This window comes from Euleptes europaea, chromosome 1 (genome assembly GCF_029931775.1).
Source record: "Euleptes europaea isolate rEulEur1 chromosome 1, rEulEur1.hap1, whole genome shotgun sequence".
In the NCBI taxonomy this organism is placed as follows: Eukaryota; Metazoa; Chordata; class Lepidosauria; order Squamata; family Sphaerodactylidae; genus Euleptes; species Euleptes europaea.
In genome coordinates, this window is record NC_079312.1 from 63847394 (window position 1) to 63868501 (window position 21108).

General features: G+C 38.8%; 1 protein-coding gene across 1 annotated transcript in view; it reads left to right on the plus strand.

The window, feature by feature from the left end:
- The window catches only part of WNK2 (WNK lysine deficient protein kinase 2), a 131216-nt gene that overhangs the window by 79609 nt on the left and 30499 nt on the right, over positions 1–21108 (plus strand). Inside the window, exons 11-20 of the mRNA XM_056851596.1 lie at positions 1002–1556; positions 5482–5775; positions 8787–8836; positions 9935–10100; positions 10178–10294; positions 12403–12570; positions 12665–12710; positions 14478–14594; positions 15615–16666; positions 19237–19309. Coding sequence (XP_056707574.1) covers positions 1002–1556; positions 5482–5775; positions 8787–8836; positions 9935–10100; positions 10178–10294; positions 12403–12570; positions 12665–12710; positions 14478–14594; positions 15615–16666; positions 19237–19309 — 2638 coding nt within the window. The remainder of the gene's footprint in view (positions 1–1001; positions 1557–5481; positions 5776–8786; positions 8837–9934; positions 10101–10177; positions 10295–12402; positions 12571–12664; positions 12711–14477; positions 14595–15614; positions 16667–19236; positions 19310–21108) is intronic.

Consider the following 21108-nt stretch of genomic DNA (forward strand, 5'->3'; position numbering starts at 1 on the left):
GTGTTCTCCAACTTCTCCGTTGCTTGGATCTTCAGAGGCTGCCTTCTTCACTCCCCATCTCTCCATATACCCCTCTCTTTCCCACAGTATATCACTCCAACTAGGGTGGCCAACCTCCAGGTGGGGCCTGAAATTCTCCTAGAATTACAAATGGCAGCTTTGGAGGTGAACTCTATGGCATCATACCCACTGAGCTCCCTATCTTCCCCAAGCACTGTCCCAAATCTCCAAGAATTTCTCAACCTGGAGTTAGCAACCTTATCTCCAACCTGAGTAACTGGGCCTCCATTGCAACCACCCTCTTTTCTTCCAATGCTTCTGTAATCCACCTTGTATATCAGCAAGAAAGGTGGGCTATAAATGAAGCTGATAAATAACCATTTATGAGCCTGCTACCAGTACAACTTGCAAACTTGTCCCTACCTCAGGTTTGAGAAACATGGCATTAAATCAATGTGTGGCAAACACCGAACTGCATGTAAGCAAAATTTGCAACTTTGAATGTGGGCACAGTGCTACTGCATGTACAAGTAATGGAGAGGGGTAGGCCTGCATGGGCATCCTTTTGCTTACATGGAACTTCACTGAATTGAATGGTAGCTTGGTCACATAGGAGCTCCATGTGCCCATGAAGAGCTTACAGAATGCTTGATCTGGGGCTTGAGCTGCAACCTGCTTCTGATAGATGCGTGAAACATGTATCTAAAACGTCTTAAATTCAGGTACCTAGAATGAATTATTATTAATGTATGATTAATGCATGATTAGTGACATTCCTTTACAATGATTTTCAAGTTCTCAGATTTTAAAACATGCAGTTGGTTTGAAGCGATCTACAGTACTTAGCTGTTTTAAAACAAGACTGCTTGCTTTTATACAGGTTCATAAAAGTGGATGGAAGTCACAGTTCATCATTCTCGCCGTGCTAACAGGACAAATGAAATTAACTCAGTGCCATCCATTAACACTTGCAACTCATATAATATTATATTTTTTTTCAGATTCCTCAGTTTCCTGTCATTCCTGCAGTTACTCCTCTGGCAGGCGTTGACACCCACCCTCCAAACCTGTCTGATATTCCTGCTGCAAATATGCCCCCTGTGCCTGCTCCTTCTCAGTATTTCCCTTCAACTGTGATTTTACCTGGCCTCCCCATGAACCCTTCTCTGCCGCTGGCGTCCAGTTCTCCTGCCCTCCCCATGCAAGCAGTCAACCTCCCTTGTTCTACTGTGGCTTCCTTAGTCTTGCCCTGCCAAACAATTGTGCCAAATATGCCATCTGCTCCAATACCATTACTTGCTGTCGCTCCCCCAGGAGTGTCAGCTTTGCCAACACATCATGCGGTAGCCCAGCTATCCCAACAGCAAATATACCAGGCTACTCTCCAGCAGATAATTCAGAACGAAGTTCTTCCTTCTCCCCATCACACTCAGAACATGCAAGCAGTTTCACAGCAACAGCAGCAGCAGCAGCTGCCTCCACTTCCTCAGTCACTTCAGCCAAGCATAATTCATCCTTCAGAACAGACTATGTCTGCATCTGGGGCTGGTAATCAGGTAATCTGTTTGACATTGGATTGTTGTGGTTCTAGAATTCAGGATTATTACTCCAAGTGGTATTACTCCAACTTTTTTTTTTACTTCATTCTTTTAATGCCCTATGGAGTTTAAGACTAGAAAAATAAAACTTGGAAAATAAACATATTCCTCAAATGTGAAGTAAACCATTGCAAATTTAACTACAAAATAAGTGAAATAGTCCAATGGCTTCTTATGTGATATTTATACAGGATTATTACTCCAAGTGGTATTATTCCAACCGGTTTTTTTTTTTTTTTTGCTTTATTTTTTTTTTTAAGGCCAATGGAGTTTAAGACTAGAAAACTAAAACTTGGAAAATAAACATTTTCCAAGCAATGTGAAGCAAAACATTGCAAATTTAACTACAAAAAATAAGTAAGCGACATAGTCCAATGGCTTCTTATGTGATATTTATACACTATCAAATGAAAGAGTTTTAATTAAGCAAGTACAATTATTTATACGTACACAAATATTTTAATGTAGAGTTCAACAAGGAATAAATTCTTACAATAAATAATTACTAAATTAGTGAGGGTTTTTACATAATAGTAATGAGTACATCCTATATTGGTATAGTTACAGATTTGGGGGAAGGGACCATTTTAATATTTACAAATGAATATGCACAGGGATTCAGTAATGAAACAGTATGATTTGAGCAGAAATAGACTATATGAAGACTGCTCAAGAATGGCTTGCTAAAAATGGGAATTTTTATAAGAAGCCGTGGCATTATATCATGTTGTTCACCTTAAAATTCATAACATTCCATTTCAACCTATTTTTCTGTATCTCTGTCTTTACTGTATCTAGATTTCTGTCATCAGCCATATATTTGGTACAAAGATATTGTTTGCAAAGGAAGTGCTCTTATCTGAATCCCAGCCTAACCTCCATTGAACCAATGATATTATTTCCATTGGTTTCCATGTAGTTGCTGCAATCCCTTTAGTTCTCTAAGCATGTCAAATAAACAGTGAAATATCTCTGTGATGTAGATTCATGGTTTATTTTCTTGAAGGAGACCTGTGGTATATTATAACTGCAGTCCTAAGAACACTTTACTGGGAGTAAGCCCCACTGAGTAAAATGAGACTGACTTCTCAGTAGACCTGCCTAGAATTTCTCCCTATGAAAAGCATTACCTGGAAGGTTTTTTGTTTTTTTTTAAACCATATTATATTGTCCTTTTATGAACTGGCAGAGCAGTTGAAAAATAGACTTCCTGATGTGCCTCTAGCCAAGTTAGTTGTTTTCTCCAAATTGAAAAATAATCATTTGCTGCGTTAACTATAATGTTTTTAAATAGATTTTAGAAAACCAAATATTTTTAATTTTTCATTGGGCAGAAGTTGTAAAAAAGCCTTTGTATCAGACTGCTCTGCAAACACAATCCCTGCAAAGATGTATTTTTAAAAATGCCTTTATTATATCCTGGTAGTATTTTTGTAGCACTGAAAACATTACTTAAAATGGCTGAAGTTTAAGTTTTTTAAAATCTAATGCTATTTTCTGCAAATTTCTGAGAATACAGCCTTTTTCTATTTTATAATATCTGATTTTTTCTAGGTGCAACACACACACAAAACACACAAAACAAAACTATTAACAGTACTAAAAGTGACTCTCTTTGTTTTCTACACTTTTTTTTGTTGCTGCCTCCTATTTCTGTCTGCCTTCTGCATCCCATCCCTGCTTCACCTTCCCTTCAGGTAAAGCTTTAATCAATATTTTAAATAATATGCATACTTCTAGATTCTTGACCCAAGGAGAAATGGATAATGATGTGTCTAGGTTATTGCATTGTGGATGAAATCTTTTTTTGAAATCTGTAGGTTGTTCGAGGTAGCACACTATTAAAAAAGAGTTGCTAGTGGATCTTCCTTTAACACAGACACTTTGAGTCTTTTTCTGTAGTTATATAGGTTCCAACATTCACTCCCAACCTTCATGGAGAAATGACTCCTGTAATTGGAGGGGAGGACATATGGGTGCAAATTGATTGAAATGTAGGGAAGGCAGAACCCAAGTCTTAGAATGTAAAGCATTCTTTTGATTTGAAGCCATATTACAGACCATTAAGCATTCTTCAACATGAACTTTGTGAAGTAGGCACCTATGATGCTGGGACTTATTTGAATAATAAGATGGTCAGAAATATTTGGCACTCAAGAGGCTTTTTGAAATACAACTTAAAATAGTTTTACTTGTGAGATTTAAAAGTCAGGTTAGCAAGCCTTCATAACAGAAAATGTAGATTGTAATAGAATAACAGAACTGAAAAGTTTGAGATGGTTAAGTTCCAGTGATATGTTATACTTCCAAATGTATCATGGTGGTTCATGTACAAGTGTTTAAATCTTTATTTTCTACTGAGGGTGTTTTCTCTTGGCAGTCTCTGGTTATTTCTTAAACTTAAGCTTCTTTTACACATTCTTAAACTTACAGGTCATTCCTAAAGAGAGTTACTCCAGTCTAAGCCTGTTCATTTCAATGGGCTTAGACTGGAGTAACTCTCCTTAGGAATGCACTGAATCTTCTTTTTCAAAGTAGTTCTTTAGTTGTAGGAGTTAGGAACATTAACACTTCCCCAGTTTCTCTCTGAAAATGTCCTGGGATTACTCGATTCACAAAAGACATTTCCCGCTTAACTTTTAGGAATCACTGTATAAACCTTAGAGTTATTTTCCCTAGATAACTGATTATGGATCCTGTCCTGATCCAGAAACCCAAAATGTGTTCTTTTTCACTCCTGAGGAGAATCCTCCACAAGACAGTTTACAGCTCACACAGCTGTTTGCAAGCTCTGCCTGTTAATCAGTCAATTGTCAGTTCTTAATTGTCAGATTTCTAACTGCCATTCTCAAAGTTCTGTTCCAACTCCCTATCAATCTTGAGGGTTATATGACTGGGACAGCCCTTTAGAATGCAGCTGTCTGTCTCAGCAGCATTGGGTTATTATGATCTTCAAAAGGATATCATATAAACTCCAGATCAATGCAGAGAATTATGGCATGGACAATGTGTGGAGGTGTAAAACATTTGTGATTAATTGTAACACAAAAATTTTATTTTATAAAAGATTCCACCTTTAGCATTTACACATTGTAAATTTATCTAATTCCTTCTTGGTCCAAATTCACGGAAACAATGATTGATGTGTGGGTTTGAAATGCAACTAAATTTAGTGCATTTCTACAACCTAACTATTCCAGAGTAATCTGTCTCTTCTGTATGATGTCACCTCTGTCATCCTGCCAAGTGGTAAGGAAATTATTTACCACACACATAAGGTTTAGATGTGTGGGCTGTAGAATACATGTACAAAAAATCATTAACTATTTGCTGAATGCATGAAACTGCCTCATACTGAATCACACCATTGGTGTATCAAGGTCAGTATTGTCTACTGTCACTGGCAGAGGCTCTCCCGGGTCTCAGACAGAGGTCTTTCACATCATTTGTTACCGGATCCTTTTTCATTGGGTATGTTGGGGATTGAACCGGGAACCTTCTACATGCCAAACAGGTGCTCTACCATTGAGCCACAGCCCCTCCAATGATAGATAGGTGTTATTTCAGAGAGTAAGCCAACCTGCCATGTAGATCTAGTAGTTTGTACAGTACACCACAGCACTGTTTGCCATGCTGAGGTGTTGCACATGAATAGCTTGCAGCCCATAGTTGCATTTCAAGCCCCCAAGATAATCATTACATGTGTGAATTTGGCCTTCCTGCTCTTCTAAACACAAACAGCACTGAAATATTGTTTCATTAGAGTGTACTGTGAGGGCTTTCATTAACAAGATGGGTTTTAAAAAATGTTATCACCATAATCATATGAGTAATTAATATCTTAACAGAATCATTTTAATAACAGGAGTCTATGTTACAACAGATCATTGGACACCTTCAATATGCTGTGGATTCTGGAGCCCAGGTGCCTGCATTGCCTCTGCAGCCTTCTGCAATTATGTCTCCACCTTTACAATTACAGCCTGAATCATTGCCTCCCTGCATTGGTCCAGAAGGTCTTGCACAAAACTTCCTTGCTACAGCTAATGCAGCAATGCCTATAGATCATGGTCTGCCTCTCCAGTCTACTGGTTATCTGCAATCTCAGCCAGATAATAATCAGCCACTGGCCCAGGGTCCAGCTCTATGCCCAGTTATACCAGAATCTTCTCAAGAGGTAGAACAATTTGTTTCTTAATAACTAATCATTGCTTCTGTTAACTAAGGGAAAGTTGGCGATCTGGTGCTATTTCTTTAATATTGTAGCAGTGTCTCTGAAACCTAGTTAATGTTTTGTGAATCTGTAATAATTGTATCTCATGTACATTTAGTTCAAGTAATTCTGAATCATCCAGAATTTCAACTTCTCACATTTATTCTTATCACAACCTTCTAAGTGCCTTCCTTTCAACAATCAAACTTGTTGTTTGTTTTAGTTTTCCTCTTCAGTGATGTAATATTAACACCCAGTCATATGTACTTTAAAAATGAGGTTTTGTAGGCCTTTGGCTAATACCTAGCCCTATGGGTATTGCTTACTGACTGCCAATACATGATCTGCTCAACTGGGGCAATGGCTTCAGAGAAAAGATGCCTAGCAGTTTGCTGAGAGTGGCGGGGGGGGGGGGGAGGTCTGCTGTAGAAGCCAAAAGATAATTTAGCACAGTGTCAGCCTGATCTAGAGAACAGCATGAACAGCTGAGTACACAGTACTATAAGTAGTCTTCTGTATGCTTTGGGGGTACAAAGTTCCTCATGTGTAACTTGCCTATTGGATATTGTATTGGGTCCACACTGTGTTATACAGGGTTTTTCACATATGTAAAAATTAGTTTCTGTGCAGAAACTATGTAATCTGGATGTGGATATGTATGTGTAATTAGTTATATAAGCAGGGGAAAGAGGGAGCCAATGAATATAAAGTACAGGCAGCAAAAATCTGCCATATGAGAGAGACACTGCCATATGAGAGAGACACTTCCTCCAGCTTTCCCATTGGAAGACTTTTGACTTGCAGCCCATCTGGCCTCATGTTTTATTCAAATTGGACTGGGGTAAATCAATCCCTGGCTTACCAGGCAGTCTTTTCCCATTTCATTTTTTCTTCTCTATATTGCAAGTAGAAGTAAGGGCACTAGATTTTATTTGTATGTTTTGTCATTAAAAACACAATTGCAAGGTATCTGGCTACCACAGAAAGTCTGTTATGATCTGATAGAAGGAAGATTTTATGTAATACATTTATTCCATCTCAATTTATGGGAAAAACCTTATAGTTCTGGGTGTTTTCCCATTCAAGTTAGTTCAACTCTATGATGAATTTAATGAGCGGTTTACATCTTAATAAGTGAGCCATTGTAGAGTAGTTGTTAGAACCATACTAAAAGATAACATGTAAACTAAAAAAATCTCATCCATCTTCAGTCATGAAATGAATAAGGTAACCTTGGGCCAATCACTGTCAACTAAACCTACCCGGCAGTGATGTTATAAGAAAAAATGGAAAGACATGAAAGGTATATATATAACTTGAATTCCCTGGAAGTAAGACATATAAAAATGTAATAGATATTTTGTGTGTGTTTATATGTACATTGAAACTTCTTCAACAAAAGGAGAATAATAAATATTAAGCCCTTAGTTACGAGAATGTCAAGAGGAGAGATCCCAAATTTTCCCCTCAGTATTTTCCTCAGTGGGAAGAGATGTTCAAACTGGGATGTTTCAACACCTATTATAAAGTGAGCAATGTTTCCAAACTAGAAACATTTTTGTTATAAGGAGGTCAAAAAAAAGGTGTTGACAGGTATATTGTAACTGGCATACTGTAATGTTAGAATTAATGCAGGTTTATTTACTAAAAGCGACAGTGGAATTGCGTAAGGAGTATGGATTTTCAGATTATGAATGTGCCACAAATATCAGAAGATTTCTCATTCTTTAACTTACTAATGATATATGATGGCTCCAGAAAAACTAAATAAGGTTAATGTATATGGTTGCTGGATATGTGCTTGTAATGTTGTATGTTTGGTAAGTCTGGCTGATCATTGTAACTTACTGAGGATTTGTTTATAAAGTTGTTTATTGATATTTATAAAGTTGTTTATTGATATTTTTCACAGATCACTGAGAAAAAGTGTGTTTCTGATTTATTTTCTTGTAGAAGCTAAAACATATATGCTATGCATTGAAAGGACAGAATAATTGTAAATTTGAATGACTCTTTGTTGAAAGTCTGGCAGATTACCATTATGGGGAAAAATACTTTTTAGTTGGTATTGGAAGATGTAGGAAATGTTCTATAAATCCCATTAAATAGCATCACTAAAATTTATAAGGCATTGGAACAGGAAATTCAGGCATCTTTTGTTGTTCCTTTTACTCACTTTTTAATAGTCCTGTTTATAATGAAATCCTATGCAAAGCTACACCAGTCTAAATGCATGGATTGCCATATTAATTTGGGATCTGATGTGTGCATATTTTTGTATGAACAATATAAATTATAATGCTCATGATTGTTTGAAGGGACCAAATTCATTACCATCTACTAATGCATGGATAACTAACTATTGAACAGCACTATCATACATAATTTAGCAAACGGTGTCATCTATCTGATATCCAACTGAAGGGCAGGCTGTTACCACATCATTTGCCTATATTACTTTAAATGATGTAAGAGTTTGCAAATAAATTCTAATGAGCAAGCTATGGACATGTATGTTGGTATTTGCATGTAAAGATGAAATATAATAATATTTTTTTGAAGTGTGGTTAAAATGTCAGAACAGTTAAATAAAAAAAAATAATAATGCCAGGAGATGAAGTCAGTGTTTGATACAGACTTTGAAATAATGGCTGTACAAAATTCTAGAAACCACCACAACTATGAAAGAGTTAATACATTATTAAAAGTTTTTCCTTCAGAATACTCTCCAAATTAAAAATTTAAATTTAAAATTAATTTAAAATCTACATGAGCTTGCCATATATTTTACATGCAATTTATTTCAATGGGCAATTTAAGCAAATGCTTAACACTTATTTATAACATATAAATGGGAGTTACAAGCGGCTTTTTCTCATTTGTGCCCCTGGCATGTACAAAATGTTCCATTTATTTGGTACACAGATGTTAATCTTGCAATACATCTCTATTATGGTTCTTTCTTTATGTTTTAGGAGCATGCAGTGCTGGAGAAGCAGCAAACACTACCCCAAAGCTGTGAAAGGTATCAATTCTATTTCTATTTTATAGTCGCATTCCTGCCTTGGACCCTGGAGAACAATTTCCACATCTACACAAAACGTCTGTTGTTCAAAGTAGGTTCAAAGATATGCATTCCGGCCTCCATGGCACATGCCTTGGGGACTGGCAATGCTTTGAGGATCAGGACTATTCTTGCTTCTAGTGCAGGCTATAACTATTTGTGGTTGATTTCATGACATGGGGCCAATGTCATGTAAGTATTGCTTGACAATAGGCTCTTAATAAATTTAATGAAGTACTAAGTTTAGACAAATCAATCAAAAAATAGGTCCAGCAATGGCCATGATAGTTAAAAATGGAGCTTCTAGTGGATTTTTTTTATTTCATTCATCATGGCACTTCTGTTCCAATGCAATGGTAAGGCAGGATGCAAACTGTGAATTGCAAGCCCAAAGTAGGCTGCAACTTTCACACAGGTGGCTTGCCAGAAACGACAGGTTGAGCTGGGCATAAGGACTGTGGGAGTCTTGGTAGCAAATTTGGGTTTGCCTCTGCACTTTGGATTAGCCAGAAATACAGTCTGCTGTTCATTAACAATATATTTATAAACACTGAACATAAGAAATAAAATACAAACATGTTTAGTGCTAACTGATGTAAGTTTCCTGTGTTTTATCATGAGGAGGGAGGAAGTACCATGGAATAAATTTGAAAGTGATTTCAATATTTACAATAAGTTTAGAAGTGGGTCCTGCTTCAAAGAGTTCATGAATAAGTGCACTAATGAGCCCCTACTTATATCACCTTGAAGGTGATTACATCTAATTGCCCAACTGCAGACAGTTATTTTTTATTCTAGCACCGTCGGGGGCATTATTGCCCTATTACTGAAATGGTTTAGGCTATTTTAAAGTGTATTTTAAATTGTATTTTAATATTTTATTGTTTTTAGTGTAATTCTGTTTGTGAGCCACCCTGAGCCTGGCCTTCGGGCTGGGAAGGGTGGGGTAAATGTGCAATAAAATAAAACAAATAAGTGCTTTTAAAATAGGGCTGCACTATGCTAGTGCCATTTGCCTTGTCTTGATGTGTATGTCTTTTTTCACTCTGTGCCGCAAAGTTATATGAGTGCTGATGTTGCTTCTGGTAAAGAGATGAGTGACAGTTTTGAAGGAACAAGTGGAAGTGGAAAGCAAGAGGTCAAACCTTCAAAGAAACACAAGAAATCAATGCGTACTCGTTCACGGCAGGAGAAGACCAACAAGCCAAAACTGACAATTTTAAATGTAAGTCAACTGTCTTTTATCCTGGATTGATTTATCCCTTTGATAATATTATAAATAATTATTGGTTCTTTTTGTAGGTATGCAACACAGGGGATAAGATGGTGGAATGTCAGCTTGAAACGCACAATCACAAAATGGTCACATTTAAGTTTGATTTAGATGGTGATGCTCCTGAAGAAATTGCTACTTACATGGTAAGACCTTACTTGGCTTGGGACTTTTAAAATACCACTAAGAGTAAACTGAATTAACACATCTGTCATCTTCACATAAATACATAAGCAAACACATTTTCTGCTCATCTGGAAGGGAATTGTTGAGGTGCAGATTAATTTTTGTTTGGTAGACTGTTTTTGAATATTCCAAGTTTGTGCTAGAGAATATGTTTACTCAAGTCCCTGTGAATGAACTACTACTGTGGCTTGCCTGTAGAAAGTCAAAAACCACACTGACCTTTCAACAAACCAATAGCCATGAATTGCAACTGTACATCTAGTTCCAGAAGATCACAGGTTTTATTCTATTGTCTATTGTGGTTAAATTCTCAAGCAAAAGCAGGGCAAGCTGAAAGTTCCTAATGACCCAAGTCCTTTCTTGCATATTCTGAAAGGCTTATTATGCAGCGGAGTATTCTTTTTCATCTTCATCAGGGGACCTCTGTTGTTACAATAGCTGTGAACGATGTCAAGTAGACTTGCACACACACACAAAATTGAAAGATAAAATTGTTTTAACGGAGCCTTATATACTGTAATGTTTTGTATCTGAATTAATACTTTTCCCTAGAATTGTAAGATCCCCAGTCAATGCTACCAACAATTAAAAAGGAATGGGCAGTTTTTTCAGTACAAGTTGGGGTATACAGGCCCCCTATAGTGCAATTTCATATATATGTAGATATTAATGTATATATCTACATATAATCTTACATAAAATTATTTTAGTGTGTTATTACTGTTATTGCTATTATTACCTAAATAAATAGTATTTAAAAAGATAAATTTGTTGCAAGCAATCCTAAATATAATCCTAAGCGGGGCAAAGGCCTTTGGAAGCGGCGTGACCCCTGTGCTGGCATAAGTGCCACTTGCGCCATCCAAATGGGCAGTAACACCGGCGCCAGGCCACTTACACCCGCACTGGGAAGTGGTGCAGCAGCACGAGGCATGAGTGACAGCACAGCCTCAGCAGCAGCACTCCTCCAACACTGGGGCTCACGCTTGCACCAAAGAGGGCATTCCTGGGGGTGAGGCTGACTTTAGTCTTAAGCCCTTTTGCCCCAGGAATGCCCATTTTTGCTGGCATGAACTAACGCCAGCAAAAATGGTGGCGTAGCCCCATGGAACTGCATACAGCAATTCCAAGGGGTTTGAGGGGATTTTCCTGTGTGGCTTGCTTGCCTTGGCGCAGCAACCCAATCAGGAGGCGGCCTGGCTGTGCTGTCGCCAGCCACGGCGAAACTACCCTCCCCCTTGGATTACGCCAGGGATGGGGAACCTCAGGCCCGGGGGCCGTATGCGGCCCCCGAGGACATTTTCCGTGGCCCTCGGGAGCTCCGGGGCCGTGTGTGTGTGTGTGTGGGGGGGAGGCGTGGAGGCTGGGGCCTGGTTGCGTGGGGCTGGTGTGCGCGGGTGTGTGTGTGGGGGGAAGGCTTTTCTTTCTTTTTTTCTCTCACTCTCCTTTCCCTCTTTTTCTGTCTCTTTGTCTGTCTCCCTCCGTCCTTTTCTTTCTCCCCCTCCCTCCATTTCTTTCTCCCTTTCTCTCTCTTTTCCTCTCCCTCCCTTTTCCTTTCTCTGTTTTCTTTCCTCCCTCCCTCCCTTCCCTGCGGATTGGCTGCGGGCTGCGCCCCCCTGGTGCCTCGTTTGCTCAGGGCCACTGCTGGCTGCCCTCCCGCCTGGGGGGGAGGAGGAAAGGGGGAGCAGGGGTGCCCTCCAGGCCTTCTCTGCGTGGCCTCCCCTGGGGTTGCCAACCTCCAGGTGGTGGCTGGAGACCTGGCAACCCTAGCCTCCCCCCCCCCCGCTGGAAGATCTACACCTGGTTATGGCCCCCGAATGATGTTATAAATGTGCAAATGGCCCTTGGCAGGGAAAAGGTTCCCCACCCCTGGATTATGCTGTCAGACTCAAGTTGGTGGTAAGACAAACTCTATTTTAAAGATATAAAACGTTTTAACTCTTCAACTGAATGTTATTTAAAGGGGACGAATAGGTATTACAATTAACTGAAACCATGAAGGAACTATGAATCAGAGACATAGAGACTGCAGGTTTTTAATTTAAAATATTTTTACATATTCACGTAGGTAGAAAATGAGTTTATATTACCAACTGAGAAAGAAATATTTATTGAGCAACTAAAAGAAATCATTGACAAAGCAGAAGATATGCTTAGTGAAGATACAGAAGGAGAACGAAGCTCTGACCAGGGAACGAGCCCACAGCAAGATGCATTCAGGCTGGAAATCAATGAGGTATTGATTTTGAGGAGTTCTTTGAAGAAGTGACAGAAATATTTCTAATGTACATGTTGACTAGAGTACTAACAGTCTCTTTTGTTTTAACTAGGAAAATCGGCAATCCCAAGCAAGAATGCCAGTGTATCAACAGAATGGTAAAAATATTTCCCATAAAGTATGTGCAGTGTCATCACAACCTGTAAAATGAATAATCTATCAACCCAGCCAGTAACCACTGGAAGAAATATAGATCCAAAGATTTAAACTTCTTTAGTGCTAAAAGGGCAACAGTCTTCCATCTACTATTGGTACAATGGATACAGTGGTAAACAATTTATATATTGGAAATGAAAGTGCATTGTTCTTGCCATTTCAGATAACAGCACAGGAACTTCTTTGGGATTTTCCTAACAGGCAGATCAGTTTTTTTATTGTGTTTGAACACACACTCTGGCTTGCCCTTTGATCTCTGAGAGATGTTTTTCTTCTGAAAAGAAATGTGTGTGTGCATGTGCACTTGCAAAATTAGCCATAATCAGACCACTGACATCCAAGGACTTAAAGAGTATGACTCTGTTTGGTCTACCACCATTGCCAGAAAATAATCCTGATTGCCTTTCCCCCTGACACACTGTGGCCTTGTGTACTATTAATGTGTGCCAATTGGTTTAATTGGTTTTACTGATAAATTGTATTGATTCTTAATTTTGCTTTGTTGTATTGAATTTTTAGGCAATGTGTGTTGGATTGTTCTTAATGATTGTTAGCTGCTCTGAGCACGGCCTTGACCAGGAAAGAGGGCAGGGTATTAATCTAATAAAATAACAATCTCATAATAAATCTTTGAAAAGCTGGATGTGGCTTTGTAGTTGGTCCTAAACCACGTAAAGTACAGATGCCTATATGCATGTTTCATTCACAGAGACCATGATCCTGTGCACACTTACCTGATACTAAGCTGCAAGGAACACTGAACTTAATAATAAATAAGTAGGAGTAAGTTGCATGTATAACAGGAATAATTGTTTTAATCAGGGATAAGAACATAAGAAAAGCCCTGCTTGATCAGACCAAAGCCCATCAAGTCCAGCAGTCGGTTCACACAGTGGCCAACCAGGTACCTCTAAGAAGCCCCCAAACAAGGATTTACAAAACCCACACATCTGCCCCCCCCCAAGCATTTTCCAAAGATAGGAAAGACACATTCTGGTAGAGACTCACCAGGGCTTTCCTCTGTCACTTGTCTTTCTCTTTCTCCTTAAACATTGTGGCTGATAGGGCTTGCAGAAGCTGTACTTCTCTCTAGGTTTCCAGGCATCTGCAACAAATGCTTCATTTTACAGCTATCCAATATCAATAACAACTATAGGAATGATAGCTTTAAAAAATTAATCTCAATAAATGAGTCAGGAAGGGGGGAAAAGATTATCTTTCCTAGAGTCAGTATTGCAGGCTTCAAGCCTTTTCAGATGTTGTTATAGATTGCTAAAACAGCCCTTGGCTTAATTTTAGGGTGCATAGCAGCCAAGAAAAACATTGAGAACTACACATCCCAGAATTCATGTTAACAAGAACAAACTGTACTCGTTTTTAATTCCAGCTGCTATTTCTACCATCACACATTCTACAGACACAATGAAAGTATGAAAGGGGAGGGGGGAGAAGGGAATTGACAGATGAAAGGTCTGTTGCCCTATCATTATGATTGAAGTAGGGAGCGGGGTTGTAATGGCTTAGGAATTTATAAACTGGAACAGGAAATGTACTCATGTTTCCAAAATTCTTCTCCAACAGTAGGTTTTAATTTTCATTAGCTCCATTAAAAAGGCAAAAGCAGCTAATCTAAATGGAATAAGAGTATATTGTTGCAGAATATTGAAAAATTTAACCTTTTTGTTTGTGTGCTTATCTTTCATAAATAGTTCTACATACAGGAAAACGTTGGTTTATTATTTGCCCGGTTGTGGAAAATCCTGCTGCTGAAATACCGGAAATCTCTCCGCCTGTTCCCCAAACTACAGAACAGGCTGAAGCTCCAGGTACTTGTGATCTCTATAAGATTTATTAAGGTCAGATAATAGGTTTTTAATATTTTGCCCTTCTTCACCAAATAGCTCAAGGGTGTTTTGCACAAAAAAGAATAGTGTCTGCACATCAAAAAAATCTGTTCTCAACTTATTTTTTTAGAAAGGAACACTTGAGAGGAAGATAAAAGATACAGTAAGAGTTCCTTTAAAACTAAACGCCTTACCAGTCAAAGTATATGCAAATATATTCAGGATATTGGGCGTGTTTCATTAAGCATCTGTCAGGCTACAGTCAATACCTACAGAAGTAAGAGGGCAGGCAAGGCATCTAGAAATATGTCTCCTTCCCCTAGCTTTAAAATAGCAAAAAAAAAAATAGTTATCAAAAATAGCAACTAAAGGACATTAAAGTAATCTGTTATTTAGGATGTTTGGAAAAGCTACGGGAAACTAGTGTGAGAACTAATGTGAGTCAAACTAGTGAAGAAACCTTGCTCCAAAGAATACACATTTATGGATAGTGAAATTGATCCCTTTTTGTTTTACAGATGTAAAACTAATGGAGTCTTTGCTACCTAAATGAATTTTAGAGACCCATGTAACACTGAGAGCACCTTATTATTAATCTCGATTTTCCAGGTGGCTGAAATGGGGCAGTGCATGATTACTGGCTAATAGCGAATAAAGTGCAATACATTTCCCATTAGAAATTGCTAGATGAAGCTGTCACCGTCAGTGAAAATGGTCTTTCTTTAGGATCGCATTTCAGTTGGACATATACAGTAGATAGAAACCAAAACATGAGCATTCTTTTGATTTTTTGGGAGAAGGATCACAGCCTGCCTTATTTATAATTGTTTTCAAATTCAAAGAGGATGTCAGCTACAATAATGGATAGAATCTTTCTGCGGAGACATTTCTTCTATGTATTTCTGTTCAATATATATCTCTCAATAGCTAGATCTCACAGAGAAAAGTGCCATTCTCTGAATTCAGAGTTCTCTCTCTCTCTCTCTCTCTCTCTCGTTGTAGAACCAGAGCAGTTGGATGATCAGCAGCAAAGCTCTACAGTGACAGACAAACAGAACAATATAGCTCATCACCAGCTTTGCAGTCAAAGGAGTGCCTATGAAAGCCCCAGGGGAACACCGCCTCCTCCTCTGACACAAGTCTCTGCTGCTGTGTCATCTTCCCTGTCACAGAGCCAGGCAGAAACATCAGCAGCATCTCTCCCGGCAACAGCTCCATTTGCTCTAGAACAGGCTGCTGAAAATATAGGCCAAGCAGAATGCCCTCCGCTACGGTCTGCTTTACGCAGTCAGCCTAGCAGTCCTTCCCACACCGCAACTTCAGCTGAGGATCATTTTGATGTTCAGCTTCCTATAAATCCCCCCATGCAGGCACTCCAGCGAATAGATGCAAATACCAGTGTCCCTGATGCAGAGGCTGAACGTTGCACTGCTGGCCTGCCAAAACTGATTCAGCCCATTCCTGCACAGGCAGCAGAAGTCTGCCCACTCTCTGTTGTCTCTGATGCTACTATTTTGGAACAACAGCCTCCGACACAAATCCCCCATTTGTCAGACGGCAGTCAGGCTAGTCTAATTCAGCATTCTTTCGGAGGCCAGATGATTCCTATGTCGGCTGTTCCTGAGCCTCTGATTGTAGCAGCGACACAGCTTTCAAGCCCTCCCCATGGTTCAGTAGTGGCATCCCAGCCGCACATAATGCCAACCCAAGCTCAGTCTGTTCCATCCACTGGCCTTGCTGGCAATGCACCCCAACCACCCTGTGCAGTGGAGTCAGATGGTGAAGGACCACCTAGGGTTGATTTTGCTGACAACACAATAAAAAGTTTGGATGAGAAACTTCGTAACCTTCTCTACCAAGAGTATGTTCCAACATCTTCTGCATCAGCAGCAACGCCGGACAGCTTTGTCCCTTTGGACCAGGGGGATGGTGAATTTAATCTGGCACCTTTGTCCACGCTTGTCCTGGATTTGAAAGAACTAAGTTGTAAAGTCCCAAGCACTGGCACAGATGTTAATGCTGAGGACCAATCTACACCCAGTGCAACTTCTGAAGTACCTTTTTCTCCTGTTCTGGCAAGTTAGCTTGTTTATGCTCCCTTTACTTGTAAACTTTGCAGTAGCTGATGTGTCTGGAGGGCTCTTTTTTAAAGACATTGCAGATAGTGAACATTATTTATTTTATTTATTTAAAACATTTGTACGTTGCTTTTCCACCTTGATTTTAGAGCCCCCAAGGTGGCAAACAATCAAAACAGTATTTCAAATGCAGATTAAAAATATCAGATATTAAAAACCAATTAAATAAACATAAACACAACAACACACAAACAGGAAGGAAGTCCAGTGAGAGTCACTGACCCAAAAAAAGTCTTCACCAGCTGGCAGAAGACAGCTATAGAGGGAGACAGATGAATATCTCTGGGGAGGGAGTTTCAGAGTTTTGGCACCACAACTGAAAAGATCCTTTCTCCTGTCTAGCCTCAGATGATGAAGGCACCTGAAGTATAGTCCCTGAAGATGATCATTGAGGTTGGGTCTGTTCATATGGGAGTAGGCGGTCCTTAAGGTATGCTGGCCCTAAACCATATAGGGCTTCAAAGGTCAATAGCATCACCTTTAATTGGGCCTGGAAACAAATTGGGAGCCGGCGTAGGTGGAAAAAGACTGGAGTGATGTGATCCCTATGACCCATGCCAGCCAGAACTCTAACTGCAGCATTCTATACCACATATAGCTTCCAAAAACTCTTCAAGGGCAAGCCCACATAGAACACATTGCAGTAATCTAATCTAGTTGTTACCTGGGCATGCATCACAGTGGCAAGATCTTTTCTGCCAAGAAAGGGCTGCAGTTAGCTCGCCATCCAAAGCCGCAGAAAGGTACCCCTGGCCCCCGCGGCTGCCCTGCTTATCCAACGGGAGGCCTGGGTCCAGCAGCATATCCCAAGCTATGAAACTGCTCCTCTAGGGTAAGTGCAACACCATCCAGAACAGGAGACATCCCAGTTCCTGGGTCAGACCTTTCCTCCAACATAAGCACCTCCATTGTGTCAGGAATAGGTTTCAGCTTTTTAAGTCCTCACACATTGCCAAACTGCTTCCAGGCAGAACTTTGTCAGAGCTGAGAATCCAAGAGTCAAGTACAGATTGGATTGTTGCCATCTTGTTACATGTTGTGCTCTGTCTCACAAAGTGAAATACATTATTTTCAGTTATTGGTGTAAATGGGAAGTGTTCTTTTCTGTATTTAGTCTCATGAGTAAAGAGATGACCCCTTGCTGTGACTGGTACAGATCAAAATCAGGGGTGCCATTTGGTGAGGGCATATTTGTTTCAATCTACATATGATTATTGCTGAGGTATATATACTACATATATATCCCTTATGCTTAAACAAATAAATACCCATGGTAAATCTTGGACTTCCACCCCAATAAAAACTCATCTTGCCCCACTCTAACCATCTTTCCTGTGATGCTAAGGCATTTTGGGGAAAGCTATTTTTTTTAATGTTCTTTCTGAGAATTTCCCCCCAATTTTTTCTGTATGGAGTGAGTTAAATGCTTTTTAAGTCAAAGTATTACTCATTCAAAATATACAGCATGAAAAAGTCAGAAGACTTTTTTCAGTTTTTCTGATGAAAAAAGGGACATTTGGGAAGCTATGAAATAAATCCCTATGAAATTTGTTTTCTTATGTTAATGTTTATTTTTTCCTACTTATCAATGGACAAACCTTAAGATACATGTGCTAAGGCAGTATAGGGTGAAATAGTTTTCAGCTCTCTGTCAAATATTGGGCATATTTGTAGAGTTGCTTGTAAAAAGCTACGGTATTTATGTTTTTAAATTCCATAAATATGCCAATAACTACTATTGTATATGTTAACTAAATTCTGAATTATGTGTTTTATGTTGTTAAAGCAGCAAAATAAGTTTAGGCTTGATAGGAAAGTAAATATTACATGCATTTCCGTTTTTACCTGCATTTCCTGTTATCTTAAAAACCCTACTCACAAACATCCCCCATGGCTTCAGAATCCAGAAATTTTACATCTCTACTTGTCTCCATTCCTTCTCCCACACCCAAAAATCTGAAATGGTGTTCTTGTCCATAAGTAAGGTCAACAGTGGAATAGCGAAGGAAATTCACACCAGCAAAGGGAGGGAGTTGAGACAGAGTATCCAATCCATTATCCATGTTATAATCAGGAATATTACCAGCTCTGTGTGGTACTTGCATTGGCCACCATGGCATGAAATGCTTACCTTTGTTTTTCAGGCACATACTAGAGTGTAGGCCAAACCTGGAGGAAAATTCTGTAAATAATTCCCAATTCCCTGAAACCGGGGACTCAATTAGTGTGAAATTTGCAGATTTCTATTGCAGTTCTTCTGCAAATCTCTCTATATTTTTATATAATATTTATTTCTAAAAAAGATTGTGTTAAACCACGTTGAATAGGGCAGCTTCTACTATCTGTGAAAAATCAGGACTTATAGTAAAAGTGGCACTTTACTAATACATAGTTCTTTTATTATAGAATAAAACATAAAATAAGGTCAAACTTTCTGTATGATGTGTTTGAAAAGTTAACTAATATTTTGGTCCTTTGGCCTAAAGGGGAAAAAATCAGAAGATATTTGCACCAGCATCCATCCTTCAGAAAAAAGTCATGGGTCCACAAGCAGAGCAGGTAACAAAACGTGGAAGAAGTTTGATGTTTGTTCATGCTAAATAGGTATCTTTCTGACCAGCAGACATCACAGATGGGCACCAGTTGTAATGTTAGGACTGGCAGATCCTTCTTTGTCACTGGTGGGAGGTTTTTGGGGTGGAGCCTGAGGAGGGCGGAGTTTGGGGAGGGGAGGGACTTCAATGCCATAAAGTCCAGTTGCCAAAGTGGCCATTTTCTCCAGGTGAACTGATCTCTACCAGCTGGAGATCAGTTGTAATAGCAGGGAGATCAGTTGTAATAGCAGGATATCTCCAGCTAGTACCTGGAGGTTGGCAACACTATGTGATGTTGTTTCCTAGCTCTTGTCTTTAGGAGATCTAGGAGTCACACAATGAGTGGTTACAATGTTATCAGCTTCTAATGCATAATATGGCAGCTTTAGCAGAATCCTAAATGTCATACTTTAATACATGAATATGTGGAATGGTGTGGTTTAGCCCAATCTCATCAGCTCTCGGAAGCTAAGTAGGGTTGATACTTAGATGGGGGACCACCAAGGAACATTCAGCCAAGGAAGGCAATGGCAAACTGCCTCTGTTTCTCACTTTCCTTGAAAACCCCTTGCTGGGGTCGCCATAAGTCCATTGTGACTTAATGGCACATACATACACACACACAGTAGGTGAATAAATGCATACAAAAATATGATAACCTTAAATTTTAATTATAAGCTGAAAATCATGGCACATTTGAGTTTTGTTTGGGCAATACTATCCTGTTATTACCCTAACAACACATGATAGGCTAAATGTTTGTATGATTTGGGCCTGAATGCATAGGATTTTATGCACATATACTCTATTGAAATATAAACCAGACCTTTTAGCTACTGAATTAATTTTTGAAAAATCTGGAAGTTCAGCATACTGAAAACAGCTTCCCATCCACAGTTTGAAAGATACTGTTGTTGAACAAATGCTTAGTAAACTTCATACTGGGAAGATTTTTTTTTTTTAATTTTACATTTGTTGGGTACTGCACCCACCCAATTTTTTAAAATAGTTTTTTCACCATAATTCACTTGGAATATGTTGGAAAGTTGTGTTAATTTTAAACATTTTGTGCCTCTGAAGAAATAAATTCAAATTTTGGTATAACCTTAGGTAGCTGGAAGTATTCATTTTTAATATTTTACAGTTATTAAAATAGTTTCTAGAGTGTTTGAATCATATAATCCACACTCTGAATTATAAAAATGGAATAGTCCATTCATTCTGAAGAATATTTGTGATGGGACAGCTTTCTTGTGGTATAGTTTAACTGCCAAATTATATTAAGTCTTACCATTCTCAGGTGACTATCATACACCCCTTCGGAACCCTTTGGTTTTCATTCATTGCTGCTTTAATAAATAATAATAATGGTGCTGTATCCAGAGTTGAAGATTTTCACACCCTATATTGTCCTTTCTGCCTCTCCAGACCTTTCTGTAATAGATGCTACAAATAACAGATGCTGCACAAGCTCCATCAGTTTTATCTCCCCCCTCAGAGTTTTTCTTGGCAAGCCCAAACCTTATATGAAATTTCATCTGTAAAATAAAATGTTCTAAAATAATGTTTCTTTCAAAGAATTACAATCATGTTTTAAAAATGGTTTCCAGTTTCATTCTGTTATAAGAACAAGATAAAAGATGAAATGTATAGGCAGTTTCTGGTAAATTCTTATGAGGCATACAGATAAGATGAGGAAGATATGTGAGCGGATTTTATTAATTTAGAATATTTCTAGGCTGCCTCTTCAGAGTCCTCTTCAAG